A 27091-nucleotide genomic window follows, 5' to 3' on the forward strand; every position below is an offset into this window, starting at 1 on the left:
CAATTTCCACCTCTTATTTCAATTAAAGCTTCAGTTTTTTTGAGAATAAGGAGATTGTCAAATAGTTTTGTTTACAGAAAGGAACAATTTATTCTGTGCATGTTCTTCAGGCAGCTGATCAAGGATTTCCCTTTTTGCAAGCAGAGAGGAAGCACAAAGATGCAGAAGCCTTTCTCTTTTCGTTTGTTACTAAAAACCACAGAAAGATACAGAAACAATCATTTGGAACAGTCTTTTATGCAGATTGTGATGCTTTTGTGTTCCAGGCTGTCTTTAATTTATTCTTCTGCAGAGTAGAATAAGTCAGTGCATGTACACTGATGGAAAACCTGATCTGCGTTGGGGTGTGAGAATTCTACTAAATGCTGAACAATAAATATTAAAAGTAGAAGTTCTCAGACTTGTTACATTTATGTTTAACCTATTGTTTTCCATTTCAGTGGAAGGCCCACGATGGGCTTATTTTAAAAACCGACTGGAACTCAGTGAATGAACTTATCCTTTCTGCAGGTGAAGACTGTAAATATAAGGTATGTACTGGCTAACTGTGTAGGAGAAGCTAAATGACCAAAAAAAGTTATTTGTAGGCATTCTGTTGTTTTCTAATTTTAGTAAGACTTTGAAGCTCTAAATAAAATGTCAGGACTTTCAGTTTTCAAGAAAAACTTGTTAACCAAATTTATATTACATTGCTTCATCCAGTGGCATAAAACTAGAAAAATATCAGAATAAAAACTATTAAAATGCAATTGGAACAAACTTCTAAAGGAAAATAGGTAGAAATATAGGAATGAATGCTTGAATAATATAAGCTGTGCCACATACTGGAAAAAGTAATTACACTTAAAATTAGAGGTGATAGATCCACTGTTTTCTGTTACAGGAGCATCAGTGAATCCCTTAGGAAATTGTGCAGTTAGAATATTTTATATCCAAAATGGAAAGCACGTATTGTGTTTCTTCCCTTCAGTAGGAACTTTCTATTGTGTGACACATTGGTTCTGTCATTCTCTGAATGTCCAATGGCTGTGGAAAAACCTACAAGTATTAAATGAAAAAAAGACCATATCCATCAAAGTATTGAAGTCAAATGGCTTTGCTGTGTTCATTGGCTTCCTGGTCTCCTTTTAGTTACAATCAGTGAGAAAATCTTTTTGGTTTAAAGGTTTGAAGAGGTGCCTTGCATTTTTGGGAAACAAGTACAAATAAAATAAATCTCATGGTTATGTTTTCAGCTTACAGTGAAGTGCAGGAAACACTCTCATTATTTCAAAATATTTCATACACAGTAATGTAATATTTGTCATAGCAGTGAAGCAGTGTCTACTGCATTTTGCTAACCAATATTGATTGGGAACAGCCTTTAATGAAAAGTGAACTTTAACGTGTGATTATTTTTTTTTTTCCAGTTACACAAAATGCACTCAAGAAACTCGGAGAGTGGATTTTTGTAACTGTTGTAATTGTGAGGGGAAGTGACAGCTCTATAGGTGCGCCCAAAATATGGTTTTATAGATAGAATTATTTTTTTTAAAGGTTTGGGACAGTTATGGGCATCTACTGTACAGCTCACAGCCCCATGAGTATCCAATAACGTCTGTTGCCTGGTCTGGGGATGGAGAATTATTTGCTGTGGGATCTTTCCATACTTTACGTCTATGTGATAAAACTGGGGTAAGTAACAACTCTGAGAAACAGCAGATGTGGAACTCTGCAAGTTGTTTGATAATACAGTAAATATTCCTGAGGATATACGTGTACAGGCAAGTATTTTTATTAGCAGAAACCAGTTTTGACTTCCAACACCTTTCTGCTGGCTATATCTGTATCTCTCTCTTCTTGAGCCCAGATGTGCTTCTGAATGTGTTCTGGGTAGGTAAAATTTCTTCAGATAATACTGTCTTTCAGGACATTACATTTTTCTGTGCTTTTTATTTTTATAGCTTTTGTGGCTTTTTTCTTTAAAAAAATACAAAAAACACAGTAAGCATTTACAAGCATAAAAAGCAGCTATTAACCATAACAAGCAAGGGCTGTGTGACTATAACCTGCCTTAAAAAAAGCAGATAGAAGAAGAATGGCCATGGGAAAAATAATACAGGAGGAAAAATTCCTCTGCATTTTTTTTTTTCTTGAAAGAATAATAAGAGTTCATAGGCACGTCTTACAAAGAAATCACAAAATGCAGTGGTCAAACATTAGAAACTATAAGGCAAAAGCAGTGTTAAAAGAGGAGCTAAGGGAATGTTGCTGAAGGATGGACAGGAAGTTATTCTAGCTAAAGACATACTTCTGTCTTCTCATCTGAACTTCTCTATTACTTCCTAACTTTAAAATAACTCTGGTAGAAGAAAGGCAGCTATTGGAAATGCCTCTGTTTCTCTCTCTTAAAAAATAATAATTTTTTTTTTCTCCCAACTCACAGCTTTGCTCTATGTTTGCTATTGCTGACCAAATATTTTATTTTTTTTACTTTTTCTCCAATTAAAATGAATGCGGTTTCATCTGCCTTCACTGGCATTCTAAGTAAGTTAGCCCAGAGCACAGATTGACCTGATTGTCTCTGTGGATTTCCTGTGGTTCTGCAGCTTTTTGTTCAGGCTCGGATTGCATCAAACCTTGCTGGTTTGGGACTTTCATTGACCCATTCTCTACCTCTTTTGCTGTTGCATTTGTTGCTCTTTTGCTCAGCTTGGGAAAACAGTGTTTGCTGTGATCATTTGGGGTGTCTTCAGTACGTCGGGTTTTTCCTTGCCATGAGCAGGGATGACACATCTCAGACAGCTTTAGACTCTTGAAGAAAAGCCCTTCTATGAGAACAGTTGTGCAGGTTAAGGTCTGACTCTTCATCATTCACTTTCTGTACTGAATCTGGATTTGGCAGTATTCCTTGATGTAGGCCGTGATCATTTTGTGCACACCCAATTTTAACTGATCTTTTTCTCTGTTTAACATTCTGTGTAACTCCATTTCAAATGCAATTAAAGGAATAACCTACTCTGTGGCCTTCCCATCTCCCTGTGTATGTGTGTGTGTATGCTGTTGTAGCAGTGTTTTATATATGTATAGCATATTTTGCTTGATGCAGCTGAACAAGGTATATTTACATGAGTGTAATTACATTTGTGTGGGACTACACTGTGTAACACAATGCTTTAAACAAGCAGACTAGCTGTTACTATTGGTATTCTTCCTAGAACAGCACTTGAAACCATGCTCTCCTCTTCCACAACAGCTTTCTGCCTCCCTTCTGAGTACTGGGATTACTGAGCTACATCAGCAAGTGGTAAACTGAAATAAATATGCTCTTGTGGGGGTGATGCCAACAATTTAAATTGCATTTTGCACTCAATACAGATTTAAGTTTAAATGTGGCAAAGACTGATGTAGTGGAAAAGGAAGAAAAATGCTGGAGTTTTTTCTGCTGTCATGTGTGCTGTTTTGTAGCAAACAGCTTTTGTTTCTGATCCCCAGGGCATTACTGTTTCTCTTGCTAGTCATTATGTAATCTAATTTATTATAAGTACAGTTGAGACTCCCGCTAACTGAAAACTAGTAATTTTTAATCAGTATTTAATATTGAATAAACTTGTGGAATTTATTTAAAATTTTAATGCAGATAGGTTTATTTTTTCATAAAGTTACGGGTTCTTTTACCTGCTTTAGTACTCAACTCTTCAAGAAGCAAAGACATGTACAGTAGCTAGTGCCAGATGCTTTTCTGTGTTCAGCTGCTAGCCACGATCATTTGTTATCTTCAAAAGTCATGATTTTTAATGAAAGTTTCTTTCCTGACATTAAGTATAAATAGTTACTAAAGAGCTAGCTTTGCTAATATTGAGGGAAATGGAAGAATGATTCACATACCACCAGAGTGATGGAGTTTGAAGAGAACCAGACCTGGCTTTTACTGGTCAACATAGACATTTTTATTATGTCTGATGTAATGGAGCTGTATTGGCAAATTGCTCCTCGGGGAGCCATCAGGCGATATATATATCATTAACTCTTCTCTAGCATATGTGTTCAGTTTGGGGACATAATTAAATTAAATTCTGTTAGCGTATGTTCTTTTTTCCTATTCTTTTCTTTCTTCCTGGATACTTTGTTCTGGCAGCTGTACGTTAAGAAAACTAAAAATGGAATAGTAACTCCTAGAACAATTTTATTTCTTTTAAAAATCATCTTTGCTTCTTGTTAGCATTATTTATCTAAAAGAAATGATTAAGGTTACACCAAACAAAATTTGCTTGGTATTGACTGTTGGAATTTGTTGTCTGCTCTATTGTCTGTCATCATTAATCCTGTAGAGACTGCTGAGATTAATTTTAAAAATACTGAAATGTGATGCTGGGCGCGTTGATGGATGGACTCAAACCTTCCTGGTGTTCGTGGCTTTTCAGAGTCTAATCACTTGGATGGAGGGCAGAGCTTAAAAAGTTCCTTTACGTAAGCTATTTCCTGTGGCTCTGCATGCTTCCCTTGCCATTACTGATCAGGTCAAAATATTTACACAGCAAGAGATGGTAAGATTGACAAATTCACCAGCTTCCTCCTCCTCCGTTCTGCTCCCACATCATGTTGTAGGAAATGGGCTCTACCCATCTACTCCAAAGACAGGTTGTGTCCCAAGTGCTTCACAGACTGTAGAAGGATAATAGATAAAAACACAGGAATAAAATTTAGGGAATATCTATAGAAAATAAAGGAAAAAGTTCTGCAAGTGTGACAGCTACTCCTCACTGCGTTGGGAACAAATGTGAGTGTGGTGCTATGGCTAAAAGCGTAGAGCTCTGTCTTTTCATCTTTTTCCTAATAAGATAAACTTAAATATAATGAGAGTCCATGTCCAGGATTGGTCAGATGTTAAATAGCTAGCAGTGTTCCCTTTTCCTTGTGTTGAAAACTACTGACAAATTAGAAGAAAAAAGCACCTAAGGATTTTAAAACCACAGTGTTGCAGATATTCACAAAGAAGCTTTGAAAATAATTTTTCTCATTACAGCCATAATTTAAATTCAGGTCATTTTGCAGAATTCATATTATCATATATCCTTCCTATTAACATTAGATATTAGACTAATAGAAAAAAGATGGTGAGATTTTGGAAGTAGCTATATACCATGCATGTGTTTTCATGCTGCTTAGAACTGAACTGCACTGCAGCACTGGAAATCCCAACAAATCTGTTTTCTATAGAGTTACTATGAGCTTTGATCTCATTACATTTAGTTTTAGCCTTGATTCACAGAGATATGCATTTGGCAGTGTAACAAAATAAGGGCTTTTTCTGCACTGTCTCTGTTTCATCCACCTTTATTAACAGTCATGATTCTGAATTCTTTGTAGCTCAATAAAAGAAAAAAAATATTACAGATAGGTTTCCCATGGAGTTACGTTGCTGACCAATTCTTTCCAAGCTGACATATTTTAATTTATTAGAATTGGCTAATGTGACTTCTGGAAGAAAATGAAAACATGTGGATCATCTATGGAAGTAATCATCTATTTAAAGAATTAAATCAATGTTTCATTTTCTAAGGTTAAGAATTTATACGGGACAATTTATCATCCTATTTTTCTTCGGGGCTCTAACAATTCTATGTTTGCTTGGATTTCAGGGGAATTGCAGGAAAGCAGCTGAATACCTCCCCTGGGGGTGGTGGCTCAGTCAGTTCTTGGTAATTAACATTAATTACCAGAGTTAAGTCCACAAAATGTTTGCAGGAGCCCTTCTTAGTTGTGTGTTTCAGCAGCACAGGTGCTGTGTATTCACACGTAGCACGGGATTTCCTTAGCACCTGCTGTGCATGCTGTGTCTGCTTTGTAGAATCTTTTGTGGGTTCCTGTGTGGTGGGAAGGCCTAATAATGGTGGGGTTTGATATAATAAACCTTATGTTTTATACTCAATATAAAATGTGTGGAGTCATACAGAGACAGACATGCACATTTCCCACAGTCTGGTTCTGCATTTGTATTCATGCTCAGGTATTTCTAATGCACCTAAATATAAATTTGCTTTGGATAATTGATTGTTGTGATCTTACAAGATTAGGTTTGCCTTCCATTACACTTGTGATGGAAGGGAGAGCAGCTGGGAGCAGCTAACCATCCACAGTTGACAATAACAATTAGTAGTAGTAGTAGTAATACTGCAGTTAGTATTATTGTTAGTCATTTAAAATGTAAGAAACGGTTCTTTTTTTCATTGCATTTCTTCTTGAAGTATTTATTCATTGGTATCGTGTGGATAACTGTTGTTAATTTATTGTGTTCAGTCCAGAAATAATAACTAACTACATCCTTTGTATTAGGTCCTGAGTAATCAATATTTGACATCTGAAAGGCTGTCCTTGCTCCTGGGACATGGAGTTCTCTGGAGCTGCTCATTAAGGCTGTTTGACCCACATCTCAGTTCCCATTTCTGGAAGTCAGGCAACATGCAATGGCTGCACTGCTTCGTCTCTTTTAGTACGTTGTGTAACCACAATAGGGAAGCTTAAATTACTGCTTTTAGATATTCATGTAAAATATTTTTACAAATCCAACTTCTGTGACTTCCCTTTTTGTTCTTTAGGTAGTTTATTGAATTCAGCAAAGAATTAATTATGGCAGAGGAAAAGTATAAGCCAAGCAGTAATGGCAAAGTGTAATATTGCTGCGTTTTGACTGGTGTTGGTACAGCATTCACACAGTCATATTCACACCCTGATTTTTAGAAGAACTCAGTGTATTGAGGAGGTACATAAAGTCTATTTCAGTTTCTAGGTGTTGTTTCTATCTTGTAATTGGAGAGATGAATTATGTTCGGTTATGGCAGCCTTTTGTGTGCACAATGGATGTGTCAGGCATCCTCAGGGAGTACGAGCCACTGGGGTGGCCTGAGTTATACCAGGAGCTTTCAGAAAGAAATGGAAAATAAGACTTTAATTGTTTTATATTTAAGAATATACACGTGTGTTAGGTTACCATCTGGCAATATATTACTAAATTTTTAAAATACCTGAAAAAATAAATTGTAGAACCCTCTGTCAGAGTTGCAGTGTATCTGCTATGCATGAGGAAGCATCGCTAAAGGCAGATTCTTCTGGCATCCTTATTTGGTGTTCAGTTGATGGCTTACTGCCTTGATCTAATGTAAATTGCCTTAGAAAAAATTTTGTCTGTTTGGGAAGATCCTGATATCCAACTTTGAAACTTTGCTTCTTCGAACTATGCTCAGCTCCATCACCTGGGGCCAGCTGTGAGATGTCTCAGATGTGAGGCATTCGGAGCACTGTGAGTGTGCCTGTGGTGACCAACTTGTCCTACAGCTCTGCGCCTTCCTCGTTCCCAATGTGAGGATGTCAGACACAAGTTAGTGGCATGCCCTTGATTGCTATGGAGTGTTACTTACAGAGTTCATCTCACTGAGGCAGAAAAGTGGGTTACACTCTTTTCACTCTTTTCTTTAAAAAAAAAAGAAGAAGAAGAAGAAGAAAAAGCAAAACCATCATACAGTTACATTCTCCAGTTGCAGTGAATGGTGTTTCCAAGCCAAGAGGCATGGAAGCTGAAGGCTTGAAATTGAGTGCTTGCAATTGGAAAGTCAGTCAGTGCTGACGTTGTCTTTCACTCACTTTCATGTGTGGGGCGGTGGAAGAGCCCTAACTGAGGAGGTCATCTTATATAGTGTGCTGCACATGGTTAGCACAGCGAGGAGCTTGAATTTCATCCCGTCGTGTTTCCCTGCTATTGAAAGCTGGTGTCTGACACCTTTATTTTAATATGATTTTTGTGATATCATTTCATATAAATCACATGAAGGCTTTGCATGAAGGACTTCATATTTCTTTGGTCTGATGTGTACTGCAAAAGAAATCAGAACATGAAACGTGGTAGAAACATTAGGTGAGCGTTTTCTTCCAGCTGTCTCCCCTTTGGTATAATATCATGTATCTGAAAGTCATGAGAATCCAATGGCTGCGTTTAATTCCAATCACATGTTTTTTCTTAACGATTCGATTCTTCAGGTTTCAAATGCATTTGAATATTCAGGTAGCTTTTTGAAAGCTAAATACTTTTTAAAATATTCTCTTGAACAGTTCTGAAGAAGTTATAGTTGAGGTTTGCATCTCATTTTTGAACTCTGGTTTAAATCCCAAAAGTCCTTAAAAGGTTATTTCATTTTAGTCATCCACTTTCAGGGAAATGCTTGTTCTCAGATTTGGGATGACTCGTATTTCTGAGATGCAAGAAACAGGGAAAAAACAGGTCTTGGTCTGAAAATTCTTCTCGTTTTTGACAAGAATGTATTGGTGGATGTGGACCCACCTAAACTTGAGAGGAGCTTTGCACATAAGGCTGGGCGAACTTTTGAATAAGGGTTTTCATTGGAGGAAACATAAATGTGGAAAAGGAATAAAATTACGGTTAGCATTAAATGTAAGCTTCTCTGCTTCTCTCCAAGGCTCGGCCAGATGTCACTACTTTGCTTGCAGTCATGTTTCAATTTCTTGTTGCAAGCATAGCAACTGGAAATTTTAATACATCCTTCACCTATAAAATAACAATAAGAGCCCAGAGAAAAGAAGTGGGCAAGGCATCCAGCATCTTTTTTGAGTTAGGAGAAGGGTGCACAGCATCATTTCCAGTGCTTTTCTCAATCCATCAACGTCACAGTGCTGGGAGCACACTGAGCAGCAGTAGGAGCCTGGCAGCTCTGTGTGCAGGAGGAGCAGCTGCCCCATGCTGCCCTGGCACAGCTGCTCCTCTGCAGCAGAAACAGAATGCAGATGATTAAGACTGCTGTACCATTGTAGTTGTTTCTAAGTACATCCACTTACATTTTTATGTAGTAACCATGCATGGTTATGAAGGTTATGGTGCACTTGAAGTGACTAGACAACTGGACATTCTTGATTTTTGCCCTGGTGGCTTTCCTTTTGTGTCCTGCTTTTCAATCTAACTGGAGGAATCTAATCTTGATTCACTTATTAAAATTGCAATAAAATTTATCCCATTGGTACGTTTCTTCATAAATATTAACAATACTCTGTTTATTACAATAAGTTACATCCGAGAAGTACAGAAAAAATTAAGAATCCTTTTCCCTCTCTCTGCAAGTGGTCCTATGCTTTAGAGAAGCCAAACACCGGCAGCATATTTAATATTGCTTGGTCTGTGGATGGCACTCAGCTGGCTGGAGCTTGTGGGAACGGACACGTCATTTTTGCCCATGTTGTGGAGCAACGCTGGGAGTGGAAGAACTTTGAAATAACATTGATTAAGAGAAGAACCATGCAGGTAACCTAAACAACACCGCGCATTCAGAATAGCAGCTTTCTAAGGCCTTTTTTTAATAAGAGATTTGAGTTTGCAGTCTTCAAGTAACAAGTATTATTGATTAGTCATTATTGATTATCATAAAATTGCCTTGTACAGAGGATCATGCCACCAGATGAACCAGAAGTACCTTATCCTCCAGAATAATGCACAGCTGTGGGAAGCTGCTTACATGAGAGAGAAAACTTCAAGTGTAATAAAAATGTTTATGCAGAAAACAATACGTTGACCATAACCAATAGAATTACAGACACTGTCAGCCAAGATGAGACAGCATCGCTAAGTACAGACAATATAGAGGAGCTTTCTTTGTCTTACCTGCATCCAGCAGTTGTTGGAGCTGCTCGTTTAGTAAGATTTCCTGTACCCCTCTTGATAATGAGGTTGTGATGAACGTTGCTGTCTCGGTGCATTTCCAGATAAATTTACTTGCTGGCTACGGCTGCGAAGAGTTGTAATGTGCTTTCCTGCACCACATATTGTATTACAGCCTAAATTCAGGTCTTCCAAACCTACAGAAATGTGTTGTATATCATATAACGTGCATCAGGTACCTACGTGGTGCTTCCAGCCCTTGGGGACTGAGCACTGGGCTCTGGCCTCCGTGGGAGCTGCCAAGTCCCAGCCCTGCTGGAATCACAGCAGGCCCTACATGTGGTTTCTGGAGCTTAGGTTTAGGATCCTTCCTTTGAAAAATCTTGGCCTGAATCCACATTTAGGTTACCAAATATCTGTGAATTAATACAGAAATATGAATTTTACCTTCTAATTTGTTCTCTGTGTTCTCAGACACTGACTCACGACGTTCACTCTGGACAGTGGGGTAATATAAGATTTCCATCTTACAAACTTTCCAAATTGCACATTTGGCATTAGATACCAAGCCAATATTTTCAGTATCAAAGTCAAGTTCCTAAATTCCTAATTAGGCCCTTAAATACTTTTGTGTCTTGATTCTTTAATGTTGACTATGTAATTGGGAAAAGTTGTAACAACAGGAACGCTGTGTTACAGTTGTGTCCGGTGGGTGGGATAATATGAGTCAGTGTCTGGGAACACAGAAGACAAATTAGCAGGTAAAAATTCATATTTCTTCTTTCATTCCCAGACATCGACTCGTAACAGATGGGCTCTGCTAATAACTCAAGGGAGTTTGAATATGCAAACAACTGAGGAAGGATAGCTAACACTGATCTAAGATTAACATCTTCTTTTGTTATTTTCTTCTGAGTTTATTTGATTCCTGGATATTTATGGAGGAAAACATTGCCTACAAAAGCTTCTAAATGCTTTCTTTTGTCATTATTACAATAGCAAAGTTATGGATGTATCACTGTGGTGGACACAGTAATTAATATGTCTTGCAAATGATTGCTAGACTTCCATAATAATTGAATCCATCCTTGTTTTGCAATCAGTTACAAAATGGAGGAAATCCAGGTGAAATCCTTACATTCGAAGTGCCTGAAATCTTTGAGCTCAAAAATCTGTCTTGGTTACAAACAAACTGGTCTGCTTGAAACACTGTAATTTGAGCAGACTTTCACATAAGTGGCAAAGACAGGGCCTGCTTATTAAAGTCAGTGCCTACATTGCTCTTCCTTCAGAATGTGGTAGCATTAAAATATATTAAGTAGAGTTATCTAATATCTCAGCAGCATATCTTTGTCCAGATCTTGGATGTTGCTGAGTTGTTTGAATGGGATTTTGATGGGATCACTGAAATATCACATTCCAAATTGTTTAAGTAATCAGCTGAACAGTGAGCTTGAAATGGGGACGTTCAGACAACCTCAATCACCAGAGCTTCACGTCTAATCTTGTTCTTGTACCTTCTGTGTTCCAATTAAGCACTGATTATTTCTTAAATTTAAGGAGGTCCATCTGACTTCAGTAGTTTTTATCTTTCGAGCATTAGTGCTGCCTGTTGTGTTCAACCCCAAATTTCTCTTGATCAGGTGCACAATGTTATCAACGATGCAGTTGATTTGCTGGAGTTCCGTGACAGAGTTATTAAGGCCTCTTTGAACTACGGGCATTTGGTTGTTTCAACTTCTCTTCAGTGTTACGTATTTTCGTAAGTTATATATATTCACAAAGCTTTTTTGGGTTTATTTAACCCTTGCAAGAAAGTAGCAGAAACTTTCTTTTGGAAACTAATTGAAATATTTTATCTAGCATTATCAGAAGAAAATGAGAGCATAGTTGCACTCCTCCTGCCATCCTTTCCTTTAGCCTCTTGTTGGTGCAGTGTCTGTATGTGCTGCTACAAGAAGTTCTACTCTTTCCAGGTAGAGCAGCAGTAGTGCTGGCTGGATGCAAGCATGTTTGCCCCAATTGGGTGACTCCTTCCTCTGTCTTCTTTGAAAACTGCTTCTGGCATGCCAATTATTTTGGAATAGAGTAGGAATGATTTAATCCTACATGATGTTTTAAGAACATCATATTCTGTTTCTTATGCTGAAATCTATAGTTTACTCCTAAAGTGACTGAGCAGTGAGACAAGTCGTGCTAACAGTAATCCAGTGTGTAACAGGGCACGCAGGGGAGGGGCTCCATCCTGACTCCAGATCACTGTAAGAGAGTTGAGCTGCAATTCAGAAATATTTTTTAATATATTCTTGTTCCAAATAAATGGGATTTTGCTTTCCACTCAGACCACCGAGTGAGAAGGGATACAAAACTGAAGGCACAAATGTTACTGGATCGCACTGAACGGTTGTCAGTGTTACTTGACTTCTTGCATGCTATTTTCCTTTTCAAAATCTTGCTTTACAGAAATATTAAATGAATAAAATGTGTGTGCTTTACGTGGTGAATTCAGCTTTGTGTTTACAATGATATACGAAGATGGTGGATTTAACAAATGATGAACTTGGTTTTCTTGCAGCACAAATAACTGGAATACACCACTTATCTTTGACCTGAAGGAAGGAACAGTTACTTTGATTCTACAAGCAGAAAGGTAGCCAATGCATTGCATAATAATCCTTATCAGATACTTTCTTAAGATGTATTTCCTAAAAACTTTTGTTTTGTGATTTAACACACCCAGAATTTTAGAAATAGACAAAAAATGTTCAGTACTGGTAAGTAGCTAGTGAAAGCTTAGCTGATGTGTTTGCCGTATGTGTGATAATGGCAATGAATCTTATATATTACATAGGGATGACTATCCTCTTGTTTATGGAAGGAAGTAAATCTTCCATGTAAATACTCCAAAAACAAACAAAAAATGTACACTAACATCTGCTTTTTGATGTTTTATACTGCTTTTTTTGAAGCATAATACACTTTATAGAAATTATCCTTGGCCTCTGTGTTTGATTAGAAACGTTGCCAGCTATGCAAACAAGAAATAAATACTCTTATTTTTCTTACGTATTTGTATTTATATTTGCATAAAATGACTTATTTTGTTCAATTTAAAAATGTTCTCATCTGTATTTCCTGAAAATTATTTGTCACAGAGCTCTATACGTGTACTTTTGTAGGAGGGTCTACAATAGTTTGGCATTCACCAGCTGGTTTTTTGTTTATGGATTTGTTTTGTGCCTAGTTGTACTTAGCAGACAACTACTGCACTATTTATATCCTAGGTAAAAGATTGGAACGTGGTCTGGCAAATATGGTATTGTTCACTTATGAGTCTTAATAGATGACAATCAGTTCTTAAGTGTCCTGTTTTCTTTACATTATAATCCACACTGAAGGAAATGATGCAGGTATTATTATTTTAAAGCTGGTTGTAGGTGTTAGAGCTGCTTCTCAAGCTCTAAGTGTGTGCCCACAGTACACAAACTAGCAGTCGGAGGGGCAACATGTGGCAGTTCTGTGTGCAGCCAAATGCTGAGTCTTCATGCGTTATGAGACTTAAATCTTAAAATATCTGTAACCAAGAAAATCACTGTAATTCCAGATAATAAATATTTCTTATGGAAAGAGATAACATTCACATTAAAACCAAAGTCATCCACACAGAGCTCTCAGAATATAACTTTGAAACACAAAGCTTAGAAGTTATGTCATGCAACTGAACGATGTTAGATTGTTGTCTTCAAATGGCTGAAGTGATCATCATTCTTTTCTGTATTATTAAATGATTTGCATTTCTGTGTTGTTGGTGGTTTTTTTTTTTTAATTTTGTTTTGGTTTGGTTTTGTAGGCATTTTCTTCTTGTAGATGGTGGAGGACTTTATTTATATTCTTATGAAGGAAGATTAATTTCCTCTCCAAAATTTCCAGGAATGAGAACAGACATTTTAAATGCCCAGACAGTATCTTTGAGTAATGATACGCTGGCAGTCAAAGACAAAGCTGATGAAAAGGGTGAGTTCTCAGTTCTAATCATTCCATCTTTGCTACTAGTTCATTGTGAAGTTTTCAACATCTTCGTATTTAACTTGGTTTGCCCTGCTCACACAGCCTAGTTATTGTACAAAGAAGGCATAGAGCATAAAGAATTTATCTGTGATGTAAACTAACGATAATATTATAATAAAAGAATGACTTAAAATTGTGGTTCTTACTTACCTTTGTTTACAAAACCAAAAGAGGATGATACGCTTGTGAAATTCCAGTTGGGTGTAATGCATCAGAAAACATGGAACACGTGCAGTGAATAATTGCACTGTGAGTTTTCACTCTTAAACGTGATTTTCTAAAGAAGCCCCTCAGCATCTTTTTTTCTCTTTGACAGCTTCTCGTAGAAGCTGCCGCTGCCTTAACAGTGATCAGTTGTAGCTCTGGGCTGTTCTTTTCTTTTTTGTACAGACACAAGCTTTTGGGGACTTGTGTCTTTACAGCAGCTAAGCTGTCTGTGCAGGTGATGTGACCATAGCTGTGAGGCTGTGGTGCTCCGTCTCAGCATTGTGCTCTTGTTGATCTTTATGGTCTTAAATTCTGTGCTCTGGCATCAGAAGCACCATAATTATAAAGTGTGATGTGACAGAGTGAACTTTTTATGTTAATGAGCGATACAGGAAAATTTTTGTCAGCTTTTTTTCCATTGTTCTCTCTTGATGCAAATACATCGTTTGCCTGTGCGACGATTTAAATTTGTCACTGGAAATCCCACAGATCTGTGACTTCTGACTTCGCAGCAGTGTCATTTATAGGCCATGCAAATGTTCCAGCCCGGGGCTGTGGTGCTCCTGATAGCTGTGTTTCTCTTGTGGCACGGACAGGGGAATCCATCTGTACAGGAGTTGGTTTTGTGTTGGAGTGAAATGGTGAAACCATCCTGCCCGTGGTTCCAGCTGCTTTTAGACAGTTTGGGAGTTTTGGAATTCTTCATCTTGTGCCTCCAACTCCCAACCGTTGCTGAAGATATTGTCAGCCAGCTCTGCACATAGGCTGATCTCTATCAAAACTATAATTTACAGAGGCTAGGTTTCTGGCTATGGTTTCAAAATAAGCCCTCCAAATGATCCCATTGGTAGAAGCTCCCATTCTGCTAATAAATAGGGATTTTTCTTTTCCTATCCTAGCTATGAGTCCCACCCGTAGCGGTAAAAAGCCTTATAATATGCCAGCACATGGGAAAACAGATTCTTGGCACAGGAAGCTGTGGCTTATCTAAGCCTGTTTCTTCTTCTGCACTCACCCTAGCAGATGCATTTTTTTTCTTTGCCCTATTTTGAGGGCAGGTCTGTTTTTCATAATGCAGTGCATTATAGAAATATCTGAGATGGCCGAGTGTGATGCAGGAAGCAGTTTGCACGTCGCAGCAAGGAGCTCTCTGTGAGCTCTCTGACTCCAACATACAGCCAGGCGTAACTTCAGAGCAGTTCAGTGGGTATTCCTCCTCTTCCAGTAATCCAGAAAAAAACATGCACCTCTGCACTTAGTGTCCTCCCTCATTCTCTAGGGAGGCTGGAGGAGGGAGGAGAGCTTCTCAGAAAGGAGCTGCTGGCCTTAGTTAAAAGCAGTTATCTCATGGAAGCGCAGCGTGTGTTGTGTTAGAAGCACGCCATAGCTGTTCTCTTTCTCTGGATTATCAAAGAGAGAAATTAACCTTTGCTTATATGTTTCATTTATAGATACAAAACAGATTTAGGTTCTAAGTGATTGATGTTGAGATTACACCCAAACACCTGTTTTCTGACATGTCATATAAGCATTGTGGCTTAAGTTATTTGTGAAAAGTTAATCCATTTTAATTGTCTTTTAGGTGCAATAGTTTTCTCTTTACCACTTTAATCTCACTTCCTACAGCTATTACAGTAGCAGTGAAATTGGTTTGTATAGCCAGGTCAAAATAAATGTCATGCAGGGAGTCATGCATAAAATTGAGTGAGAAAAATACCCCTTCTCAGGAACACTTCATTTTCTTTTGTATGTTTAACCAGCTGCCAAGAGCAACGCTTGTGCAAAACCCTCTCTTTTCCTCCTCTGCAAACTCAAGCAGTGCTTTCTGAACACCTGCTCTTGCAGTTTCTTTTTTTTCCTGCCTAAATAACCATCGACCTCAAACCAACATCCTGCGTCCTAGTGAAAGACAGACACAGCAGGATTAACATGTTAACATCGCCATCCTTTGGAGTGAGCGTGTACGTTCATCTTATGGCATGTGCTTACAGGTAACAAATTGAAACCTCAGGTGGGATGTGTTATCGAGCATCTGAAATGCTCTCACATCTGTGTTTTCCACAGACCGGTGCTGAATCAAGTGTTTAAGTTACAGCTGGTGTTCATTATGATGTTACTGATTTCTCTAGGTTTGAATACCCACATCTGTCTCTGTGTACATATTCACATGCTGTATGTACACGTTTGTGTGTCTCTGTCTACACACACACACACACACAGTAGGGGTATGTGTGCATATGCATAGTTTGTATAAAAGGTTTTGTGTGTACAGCACACACGTACACATATAGAGAGAGAGAGAAGGGAAGAAAGAGAAACTTTATTTTTAGGTAGGTTGCAGATACAAAATCTTCACTCTATATCCCAGAAATATGGATGATGTCAGCAGAGCTTCATAAGGGAGAAATGTTGTGGGGTTTTCTGCTTATTTTCAAGGCAACACAGGGACACAGTGAATTACTGTAAATTATACTCTGAAAATAAATGAAACTGATTTTCAAATCTATGGAGAACTGTTGGTTTTAACTAATAAACCATTTATTTTCCTCCAGTTATCTATATATTTGATGCTATATCTGGCAAGCCACTGGGAGATGGAAAATCTCTAACCCATAAGGTAAGGTGAAGGCTACAGAGTCTTTTGTTGTTTTGAAACTAATAATCAATAGTGGTTTTCCTAATGTTAATGAGTTTAATAACCTATTAAGGTTTACAATCTTAATATGAAGCAATTTGACATTTCTAGTTGATTCTTAGAAAATAAATTTTTAAAAGATTAGATTCTCTATGCAGTGTTTATGTACCAAGGGATATATTCTAGGTTGGCTTCAGTCACTAGCATGTTTCTCAGGTGCACATGACAGACTGAAACTAAGTGTGAATTGTTTCAGTAAGCAGTAAAACTGATCAGCTGAGCTTCCTTTGCATATACTCCAGTCATTTCTACTGAAGGCAAGAAGACAAGTGGAAAGTCTGTCTTCCATCAGAGCTTTTACTCTTTTTCCTTCAAAAATGATTGACTGAACTGTGTTTTGCTTTTCTTTATTCTTCTGTTATAACCAAACACAAAATCAGGCAGCCTCTCCAGAGAGAGGGAGGTAAACGTTCATCTTTTAGGCTGCTTTTGTACTGCCACTTCCATTTTTTTGTAGTCTTGTAGTAAATTCCTAAACTCTTCTCTGCTGTAGTTTTGCTCTAGTCTGTGTGAAATTCAATTGATATAATGCTTAATTCAACAGAGAAGACACCTAAAAAGTGCCTTAACAATCCGCTTGTCTTAATTTTTGTTAAGCATTCATTTGTTTGAGCACCACATAATCCACAATACAAATCTCCAAGATAAAAATCAAATATTTCCTTCTTCAGACAGAAATTGTGGAGATTGCTTTGGACCAGAAAGGACTTACAAATGAAAGAAAAATAGCTTTTATTGATAAGAACAGAGACCTTTACATTACTTCAGTTAAAAGGTTTGGAAAGGAACAGAAAATTGTCAAAATAGGTAAGAAGAAATCTAAATGTTATGATCTTTTTAGTTAAAAGTACATTCTGTAGACAGATTCGTGATCCAGTAAGAATGAGGTCTGACCATGAAGTACCTCTAGGAAAGTTTGAAGAAGAGCACTTTTATTTTGGAGGTTCTTCTGGATCTTCACCTTACTCTGTTATCTTTAAATTAAGGAACAATGGTTCAAACGTTGGCTTGGAACGACACATCTAACTTACTCTGTGGGATTCAGGATACCCGTTTTACAGTCTGGTACTACCCCAACACTGTCTATGTAGATAAGGATCTTTTGACAAAAACTCTGTATGAAAAAGATGCAAGGTAATGTATTCTTTTTGATGACAGTAACATTACTATACATCTTACCCAGTTTGCTCATTCCTTAAAGAATTGTGGAGTTCAAGTAACAATGTGCAGTTTAAAAGGAGTGTACTATCTTGATGCAGAAGCAAAATTTAAATAGATATCTCAAAATAATGTCTTAGTTATTTTAAAAAAAGAAAGTTGACCTGTTTAAAGTATCTGCTGGAAATGAAGATATCTGGTCACAGATAACATTATTTCTGTCTCATCGTGTTTACTTACTTCGGCACGTATATGCGATAGGAAATTCTTCACAGAGAGTAACTAAATTCATAATTTCCTTCTAAGAGTTATGGGAGCCCAAAAATATTTTATATTTTATGTTTAAGTTTGTTCTTTGAACAATTGTTTGTATTTTCCTTTCAGTCAGCATAGCTGTCATTTTATATTTAGGGAACGGTACAGCTACCAAATGGCCATAACTGTTGAGTAACTAGATGCTTAGATTTCTATATGCTTTAAAAATAAAGTATAATCATGGTGTTATTTTAATAATAAAGATTTCTTTATATTTCTTACATTCTTTTCAATATGAAAGAAGTGAATGTTAACTGACTCTTTCTTCTCTTTGCAGTGATTTCAGCAAAAACCCTCAGATTGTACATTTTGTTGGAAATCAAATAACAATCAGAAGAGCAGATGGTTCACTAATTCACGTTAATATTTCACCTTACCCTGTCATTCTTCATGAGTACGTTAGCAGCTCTAAGTGGGAAGATGCTGTCAGGTTGTGTCGCTTTGTCAAGGTAAGTTTTAATAATCAGCAACATTCAGATACAAGCAAAGCGTGAGAGTGAGATTGTTTTTGAGTATGACTTTAACATTGGTGGTTGCATATCAGATGTTGGGTCTTATTTCCATTCTACTTTGTTGTTGATGATTTTAGGGCTGGTAGTGAAAAATTATAAAGTTCTTACTTGTATTCCCACCAAAGTCCAGATGGATTAAACACAAGTATTCAGAGAAGCTAGTGAAAAGCTTAAGTCTTAGGTCTTAATGTATCTGATTCAAACTATTCTATATCTCCACATACCTTTGTCTTGTACTTTTTCATATTCTATTTCACTCTTTTTTTCTCCTTCGCTTTCTTTCGTATGTATTTAGACAACAGCAACAGATGAGGTGAGTCTGACAGTGCCAAAGAAAAATCCCCCTAAATCCTGCCTCCTTTCCCTCGTTTCATAGAACCATAGGCTGGTTTTGGTTGGAAGGGACCATACAGACCACCAAGTTCCAACCCCTGCCATGAACCTCCCACCAGACCAGGCTACCCAAAGACCCATCCAGCATCTTTGAGCACTTTCAAGGGTGGGCAGCTGCTGCTTTTCTAGGCAGCAGTGCCAGGGCCTCACTGCCCCCGTGGTGAAGCGTTTCCTTCTCATAGCTGATCGAAACCTACTATTTTTTTTGTTTTAAAACTGCTACCCCTTAGTGTCTTCTCACTTCACTCCCTGGTAGAGTTCCTCTCCGTGTTTCTTGTAGGCTTCTTTTAGATCCCAGAAGGCTGCTGTAACAGTTTCCCTTCTCTTCTTTACACTAAATAACTCCATTCTGTCACCAGTTTGACTGTTGCCTCTTTAGTAGTTGGCTTCCTTTCAGTAGTGGGAACTAGAATTTTGAATTTCAAATATAATATAATTCTTAATTCTAAACATAAAACAAACTGAAAATATCCTGGTGGACCCCAAATTTTTAAAGTATTTGTTTACTTTTCAGAGGGTTCAAGCGTCAAGTAATTTTTCCTTTATCTTTCATTTGTAGTACACTTACCATAAACGATTGGTAATTGTCAGTATCACAGCCCCAGTAGTTATTTGTAAAATGAGGTTGGTGTGAATGAGGTTAAAATGCTTCAACCTTGCTCAGTGCTTTGTTTTCCACTGTAGTTCCACAATTATGGTAGGTACACTGATGATGAGGTCATGAAATGATTCTGTGGCAAGAGTTCATTGCTGGCTGAGGTGCTGAAAGCCAACAATTCCTTCAGCCACACCGTCAGTCTCAGCTGATCACAATAGCAAAGTTTTTATAATGAGGGATTTCTGAGAAATAATTAAATAGTGGCTTTCTATGAAGAGGCTACAATGCAGTGAATGGCATACTGGGAAATATTGCACTTCTGTACATTATTTTCAGGACTGATGGGCTTCCGTTGAGAAGCCATTCTTACTATAATGCTAAATATTTGAAGTTTTAGGAATTGTGTATTTTTTCCTTTCAGGATCAAACCATGTGGGCATGTTTAGCTGCTATGGCAGTTGCCAACAAAGACATGGCTACTGCAGAAATCGCCTATGCATCAATTGGTGAGGTAAGGAAGTGGACTTAACAGTTTCAAAGTTAAACTGTTGCAAAACTGATTTAATTAATTGATTTCTCTCATTAAATTTATTGTGCATCTTGTTAACAGATAGACAAAGTTCAGTACATCAATTCCATCAAAGATCTTCCATCGAAAGAGTCAAGGATGGCTCAGATACTGCTGTTCAGTGGAAACATACAAGAAGCTGAAACCCTACTCCTTCAAACAGGCCTTATTTATCAGGCTATTCAAGTCAACATTAATCTCTACAATTGGGATAGGTACTATTTCTTTAAATACAGTATGTTCATAAGCAGTCTTACTAAGAGAACCTGTACATTTCTTAGTTCAACTGTTTTATTACAGAGAGTTTCCTCAATAATTTTCCATCTGTAATTGTCCAAGCTAAATAACCCAAGAAGTAAAACAACTTTTTTTTTTCCTATCAGATTTAGAAGATAAAAGTATTCTGTGATAAAACTCTGAAACATGCTTAGAGTCATGTTTAAATAACGTTTTCCTTTTTCACACTGTTGACATAGAAAGGTCCTTAGCAATACGTCACACTGCTGGTGACCCTCGAAGAACTAAAGCTGTTTTGAAATGTCTTGTAGCTAAAAATAGGGATGTGGCTGTTCGGACTCCCAGCACTGTGTAGGTGGATGAAATATGAATTAGGAATGAGAAAACAGAGTAGGAGTTTCCCCTTTAAACAAGAATACACGTTTGCTGAAAGAATCATCTGGGGCCATTTGCTGCTAATTGCCGTGCTGTTGTGCTCATATCACTGGGGGCAAAAGGTTTTCTTTCCTCACGTATCTCTGTTTTGGATTCTGTTGCCTAATATGCCTAGTATGACATAAAAAACACATTTTTCCAACATTATTTCTTATGTGATTCATATGAAAGCAGATATGAAGGTGATCACTGGTACTAGTCCAGTGGCTAATCTTTCCCTCCTATACAATATACTTACAGCACAGGTTGCACAGCACTGAAGTGCACAGGTTGCAATTTTCAGAAGTAATTTATGACTATAATAATAATATATAATATAAAATATGACTATAATAGTTCTTAAAAATGATTAATTTTGCCTCTTGTATTGAGAATGCTGAACTCCATGCATTCTTTTCTGGCTTTTTGCAATAAAGACTCCTATTGCTGAGTTCCAGTGATGTGATGAGGCTGTCAACATGTTGGATATTTTTCATAGCATGCATCATAAAGTAGACAGTCACATCAATTGGCTTCTTTTAACCTTCTGTGATTGATACTGATGTGGAACTACTTGGCTCTGTAGATTAGGAATCCTTGCCTGCAGCTGAAACGCTGCTCAGCGTATCGTTTTGTAAAACCCTGGTGATTGTAGTTGTGCCAGAGCATTATATAGCCTGACAAGCCCTCTTCTGTTTTATTCCAGGGCATTAGAGCTAGCAGTAAAGCACAAGACACATGTTGACACCGTCCTGGCTTATCGACAGAAGTTCCTAGAGGACTTTGGTAAAAAAGAAACAAACAAAAGATTCTTGCAGTATGCAGAAGGTGTAAGTATTCCTTGTATTCCAAGTATTCCTACAGCCTTAGGTCAGATGGTTCTTTGCAGCCATTTTTACGGTGGAATTGCTTTGCAGTTTTCCTACTTCAGTTCGATTGTGGATGCAAATCGTAAGATTTTACATCTGACAGTGCAAATTCTTAGCTCAGTGTGTGGCTACTTGGCTAGTAACCATTGTGCATGTGTTTTATTTGAAGGCACAGATATGGAATGTATATATTTAGTATCTGGCAAGGATTATGCAAATGAAGGCACAGTTGTTTTCTATAAACAGGGAGCTAGAGCTTAGAATGGCTGATGCAAACCTCTCAAATGCCTTCACAACATTTTTACATACTTTTATGGATAGCAGCGATAACAAACTTTGAAGGTAACCAGATATGTATTAAATGTGAACTATGATAAATAGCTAGATATATTATTTATTAAACCTCTGGAAAGCCTCTTTATAATCATTAGGTTATTTCAATGCACCAGTATCTCACAGATCTTAAAGACTGATATCTTATTGTTCATAAGCTAAACGCACCTTAGATTTCACCAGGGTATCTTCTGTGCCTAACCCTTATAAGAGGTACTATATATGCACCATAGACAGCAATTTCATCCAGCAGCCTTTATGCTCTTCCACTTGGTGTTCCTAAGCACTCTGAGGGTGCACCTGTAAAAAGAGACATGTACTTCAGTGCATCCTTTCATCCACTGTAGCTGATGGATCAGGAAATGCATCTTAGCTGCTAGCTGAGATCCCTTAATTGGACAGTGCCCATTACACTTTCAATAAAGCTTGATTTCTAATGTAAGTCATTAGCTTTTAGCGCTTCTGAGGATGTTTCATATCATAAACAAGAACAAAAGTCTGCACTGTATCTATCCACTTATTGAACAGTACAGTTCTTCAGTACTTTACCTAGGAAATGTAGAAAAATAACAGTGGATTTCAAGGACTGTTATTACGCAGCATTTTCAGCTGCTGAGCTGAAATTATGTCTTCTACCACACTGAGATCCATTGCTGAGCAAATAATCATGTTAATCCCCTGATGCTTCTGAAAGAGCCTTTTTGGTAATACTGTCCTACCTTTAAATCATCCAGAAAGCTGGAAGGGTTCCTAAGCAGTCAGGGTCAAGGTGTGAGCAGAGCCTGTGTAAGGGGGTTCACCTTGCATTCAGTCTTGAAAATTGGGTGTCAAGTGCAGGATGTTCCTTGAGTTGCATTCCATATCCACTGTGGATGTTCCATACATATTCCATTCTGGTGTTCTTGTCTGCTGGATCTGAAGCTAGCAGGGAACCTACCTAATGAAGTCAATTTGATGCTGTCGGGTACCGTGATGTCTAAATTCTTAATTTAGATTCAGCCTGTCAGATTCAAACAGCAATTGAGAAGAACGTGATCAGGACATCAAAGAGAAAGAAATCATGTTGCTGTTCCCTCCTGGGGAAAAGAACAATCTTTCACTTTCCATCTCACCACCAAAAACTGCGTCAGCCTTAGATAGGGAGGTCTTACTCTTTTCTGTACTGCAGCTGAGGCCACTGATCTGCAATCAGACATGGAATCTAAACAATGTGCTTAGTTTTATATCTCACATCTTTATATATAAGGCACTATGAGCCTAATATGTATGCTGAGAATCCATATCTTGGCAGTTTCTAGGTGTCACTGGCAAGGGTTGTTGGCTTCACGGGCAAGTAGCTCTCTGGGCTAGATGGTAGAATTGGCCCTTTCTGTGGTATGTTTAGCATCTGTGTGACATCTGTTAAAGCAAACACATTCTTTGTTAGAGCTCCATAAAGATTTCAGTCATCAGATCCAAAGCACCTGGACCCAGCAAATGCATCCTGAATTGGGGGATTATCCTTTACACATAAGAATATGGGTGTTGCATTTCATATATTCCCCCAGCAGAGAATCTTTCTTCTTATTTCACAGCTTGGTTAAGAGGATCTGAAAACTGCCTAGGCGGCAGTTGAGATATTTTACTCCATCCATCTTTGACAGCCTTCATTTTCTAGCAGTGAAACTGAACTTTGCAACTACATTTTTGTCTAGGTTTTGGACATGTTACTGTAGTCACTCAAGTGCACCATGATCCATGTTTTCATGTCAAGCATTTTTGGAAACAAAGACAACTGTTGCACCCAGCTGCACAGTGTGTATTGAGCTGTATCTGTTGTCTGAAGTTTCACTGAAATAGAGTACAGCCAGAAGATGACGATTGTCTGCAGGCTGGAGAAAAATGTAAATAAAGCTGAAACACTTCTAGATGTAGAAGACGTATTTCAAGCAGAAATCTGATTTCTGTTATATCAAATAACAAGTGTAATATGCCATCAATTTACCTAGTGAACTTTAACTCCAATCAAAATACTGCAAATATTATTGATAAAGAGCTGTGTCCTGACTTAAGGGCAGATTTCATGATACTTGTTAGATGTTAGCTGATCCAAGTTATTTTCCTGTTCTAACGTGGTGGGTCTTTTTGTCAGATGAAATGATGTACTTTAAAAAATATTGCACTTTTTTTTTTTTAACTTAAAGGTGGAAAGATCCATTTGCTTAGAATTCAACTGTGCTTTTGATTCATTGTATTACTATAAATTGTCATACTTGAAGAATCACGATCAACAAAGTCTGCAGAGTCTACTGCTAGTGAATGGCTACCTGACCTCTCTGTGCAATGTTGGTTGACCTCTGTGTACTCATTTTCTATTCTTGCAGCTGGAAGTTGACTGGAATAAATCAAAGCCAAAATAGAGATGGAAATTGCTAAAGAAAGAGAACGAGCAGCAGCCAGTGCCACAGTAAGAGCTAGTGTAACTGTACAGCAGTAACTGACCTTCTAGCCATATTAATAAGTGCTTCTGGAGCATTTGTGCAGGCATATTTTGTCAAGCAGAAGTAAAAATCAGCCAACGTTTTGTGGGGAGCAAGAGCTAGAGTTGATGCAATTCTTGTTAGTTTTCTTTTACATAGGAAAGTGACTGCATATGTTAGAGGTTCTCTATAAAAGCCCTTTGCAGTGCAAAGATGTGAGCAGGTTGTTCATAAGTGACATTTTATAATAGAAATCCTTTAAATTACCATCAAACTGTTAAATATCTGTGCACCTGGCGAATTTCTCACATTCTGTAAATGATTATATGACACTTTTTGCATAGTTTATCAATTTCAGAATTAAAACAACCAAATAAAGAGTTTTGTTTGGGATTTGGTTTTTGTTGTTGTTGTTTGTTTTCCTAATGTAGCTAATAGGTGATGCATTAGGTGATCTCCTAATTGATTTACTTGATTGTTAAATAAAACAACAATTTTGATGTAGCTCATTTGGATCTCCCCAGTGTTTTGGTGTACTGCCATGGGACACAGTGAACACCTTCCACTGACTTGCAGAAAGCACTTACTGCTTCCAGAATTGAGCCCAAAATAGCACTAATGGCAAGCGTTTAATGTTAAATTTATGTACCCTGGCTCAGACTTGCAATGCAATGTAAGCAATTTTTAAAGACCAGCATAGTGGTGATACCAAGTTCTGAAACTCAACTCAATCTTACTGAAAGCACTGTTAAATACCCATTACCCATGACCTGGCAAAGGCTTGTGTGTGTGCTGGCCTTGATGTTCTGGGGTTGGAACATCAAGTTATCCAGCTGGACTCACAAAGGTTATTCATTGTGCACAGGAGGCTGAACCTGTTTTCCTGCCCTTATTCCGGTGGATTGGAAGCTGGGAGCATTCTGGATGTTGAGGTTGCATGTTGGGTATGAACCCAGTGGCTGATTACACTGGTGGCACATGTGCACACCAAGCCCTGCGAGCAAAGCTGTGGGACCAGGCTTGGAAAAGGTAAAGCTGAGGGTATAGGAGGGTGGGGTGAGAATTACTGCAGCTTTTTAATTAGAATTCTTAGTAAATGTTGATGGTAGCACCTTGAAATAGAAGGGAAAATGGGGGGAAAAGCAGAGCAAGCTCTGAAGGAACCAACCTTATCTCTGGCCCTGCTGGTCAGAATAGGGAAATGGGACAGCAGCATGTGTTCCCAGGGGTTTGCCTGTTTGTTGGGAAGATGGACATTCTCTCAGCCATCCTCACACAAGCACTGTGTTAACATCACCCAAAAAACTCCACGTGAGAAAGTTATGCAGGGTAAGGTCTGCTTTCTCTGAATTTTGGCTGTTTTGATCATTCTGCCCGTGGTCATCTTGTAGCTATTTGAAAAACTTCATGAAAAGCTTAATGGCTCATTCATTTAGGAAGACTGTGGTCATCCTCTTCTCTCATGAGGCTCCTACCAAATTCCTGACCCTGAAGCCTTACACTGCCCACATGGGACCAGTGCTGATTTGTGTGAACAGGTTTTTCTTCACTGCCTCACGTTCCTTGGGGCTTTGCACACTTGTTAGGCTCCCTGTCCCCTGAAAAATACAAAAAAGGCCTCACCTCAATCCCAGCTGCCTCAGAGAAATGAAGAGCACGCTGCCAGAGGGTGCCAGGATTTTATTAGCAAGCAGTGGAGGTTGTTTTCCTCCTTGATGAGAAATGAAAGGCTCTGTACAAATGCTGAGGGTTGTGGAAGGAATAGGCTCCTGCTGCTGATCCTGCTGCCCCTGCCTGCTACTCCCACCCTTATGGAATGATGGCTCTGGCAGGCTGAGCTCGCGCTGTTGTGCTGATGACTTTGTGCTCTGGGCTGCAGAGACTGAGCTGCAGACAGCCCTTTCCTCCACATCATTGTACCCTAACGATGTCATCATGCAAGAGGTGATGTCCCCAAGTCAGCTTCCTCCAACGCACGCGTTGTCCCTGTCCTTTGTGCTGGCTCTGTGCTCATCCTTCTCTCTCGGGGCAGCCACTGCAAAAGAGCCCTGGGCAACTCAGCCCTTTTCTTATCCAGCCCACAGCAGGGAGGTGAGCAGCAGCTCCGGGGCTGCTCGTCTCGGTGGGGATGTGATGTGAGCCTGGTGTCCCGCAGGCCTGTCATGCTGCAGACCCGGATGTCTTCCAGTTGTACCCAGCGGATGGCGAGTCCCCAGCAGGAGGGGCTTTTCTTGAGTCCTGACTGTCCTGGGGCCCTCAGTGTCCAGCATTGCATCCCTCCTGGGAACCACCAACCTGCAGCATCCCTTAGCATCCAGCATCCCATTGCGTTTAGCGTCCCATTGCATCCAGCATCCCTTTGTGGTCAGTGTCCCATCACGTCCAGTATCCCATTTTGTCCCCTATCCCATCGCATCCAGCATCTCTCCCGGGGATGCCGGCACCGCAGGGACCGCTGCATCCCTCCCGTACGCGGGTGCTCAGCCGCACACCCAGCCTTCCCCATCCCCATCCCGGGTTTGGCGGCTGGGGCAGCGCTGCGCCTCCTCATAGCTAGGCAGATGCTTCACCTTCTCGTAGCTGGGTAGCGGCGGCAGCCCCGGCTCCGCGTCCCGCTCTTCCCTC

At 38.7% G+C, this 27091-nt stretch overlaps 2 protein-coding genes across 2 annotated transcripts in view; both read left to right on the top strand.

The window, feature by feature from the left end:
* Positions 1–24859, top strand: part of IFT80 (intraflagellar transport 80) — a 42783-nt gene extending 17924 nt beyond the window's left edge. Inside the window, exons 7-20 of the mRNA XM_010716983.3 lie at positions 441–530; positions 1537–1674; positions 9107–9286; positions 11284–11402; positions 12216–12290; positions 13491–13654; positions 16468–16532; positions 17282–17417; positions 17597–17744; positions 18361–18532; positions 20008–20097; positions 20197–20369; positions 21512–21635; positions 24371–24859. Coding sequence (XP_010715285.1) covers positions 441–530; positions 1537–1674; positions 9107–9286; positions 11284–11402; positions 12216–12290; positions 13491–13654; positions 16468–16532; positions 17282–17417; positions 17597–17744; positions 18361–18532; positions 20008–20097; positions 20197–20369; positions 21512–21635; positions 24371–24406 — 1710 coding nt within the window. The 3' untranslated portion in view covers positions 24407–24859. The remainder of the gene's footprint in view (positions 1–440; positions 531–1536; positions 1675–9106; positions 9287–11283; positions 11403–12215; positions 12291–13490; positions 13655–16467; positions 16533–17281; positions 17418–17596; positions 17745–18360; positions 18533–20007; positions 20098–20196; positions 20370–21511; positions 21636–24370) is intronic.
* Positions 24860–25347: 488 nt separating this feature from the next.
* Positions 25348–27091, top strand: part of LOC104912720 (caspase recruitment domain-containing protein 8-like) — a 17788-nt gene continuing 16044 nt past the window's right edge. The window contains exon 1 of the mRNA XM_010716984.3: positions 25348–25495. Coding sequence (XP_010715286.1) covers positions 25404–25495 — 92 coding nt within the window. The 5' untranslated portion in view covers positions 25348–25403. The remainder of the gene's footprint in view (positions 25496–27091) is intronic.

The sequence above is a fragment of the Meleagris gallopavo genome, chromosome 11 (genome assembly GCF_000146605.3).
Source record: "Meleagris gallopavo isolate NT-WF06-2002-E0010 breed Aviagen turkey brand Nicholas breeding stock chromosome 11, Turkey_5.1, whole genome shotgun sequence".
NCBI lineage: Eukaryota > Metazoa > Chordata > Aves > Galliformes > Phasianidae > Meleagris > Meleagris gallopavo.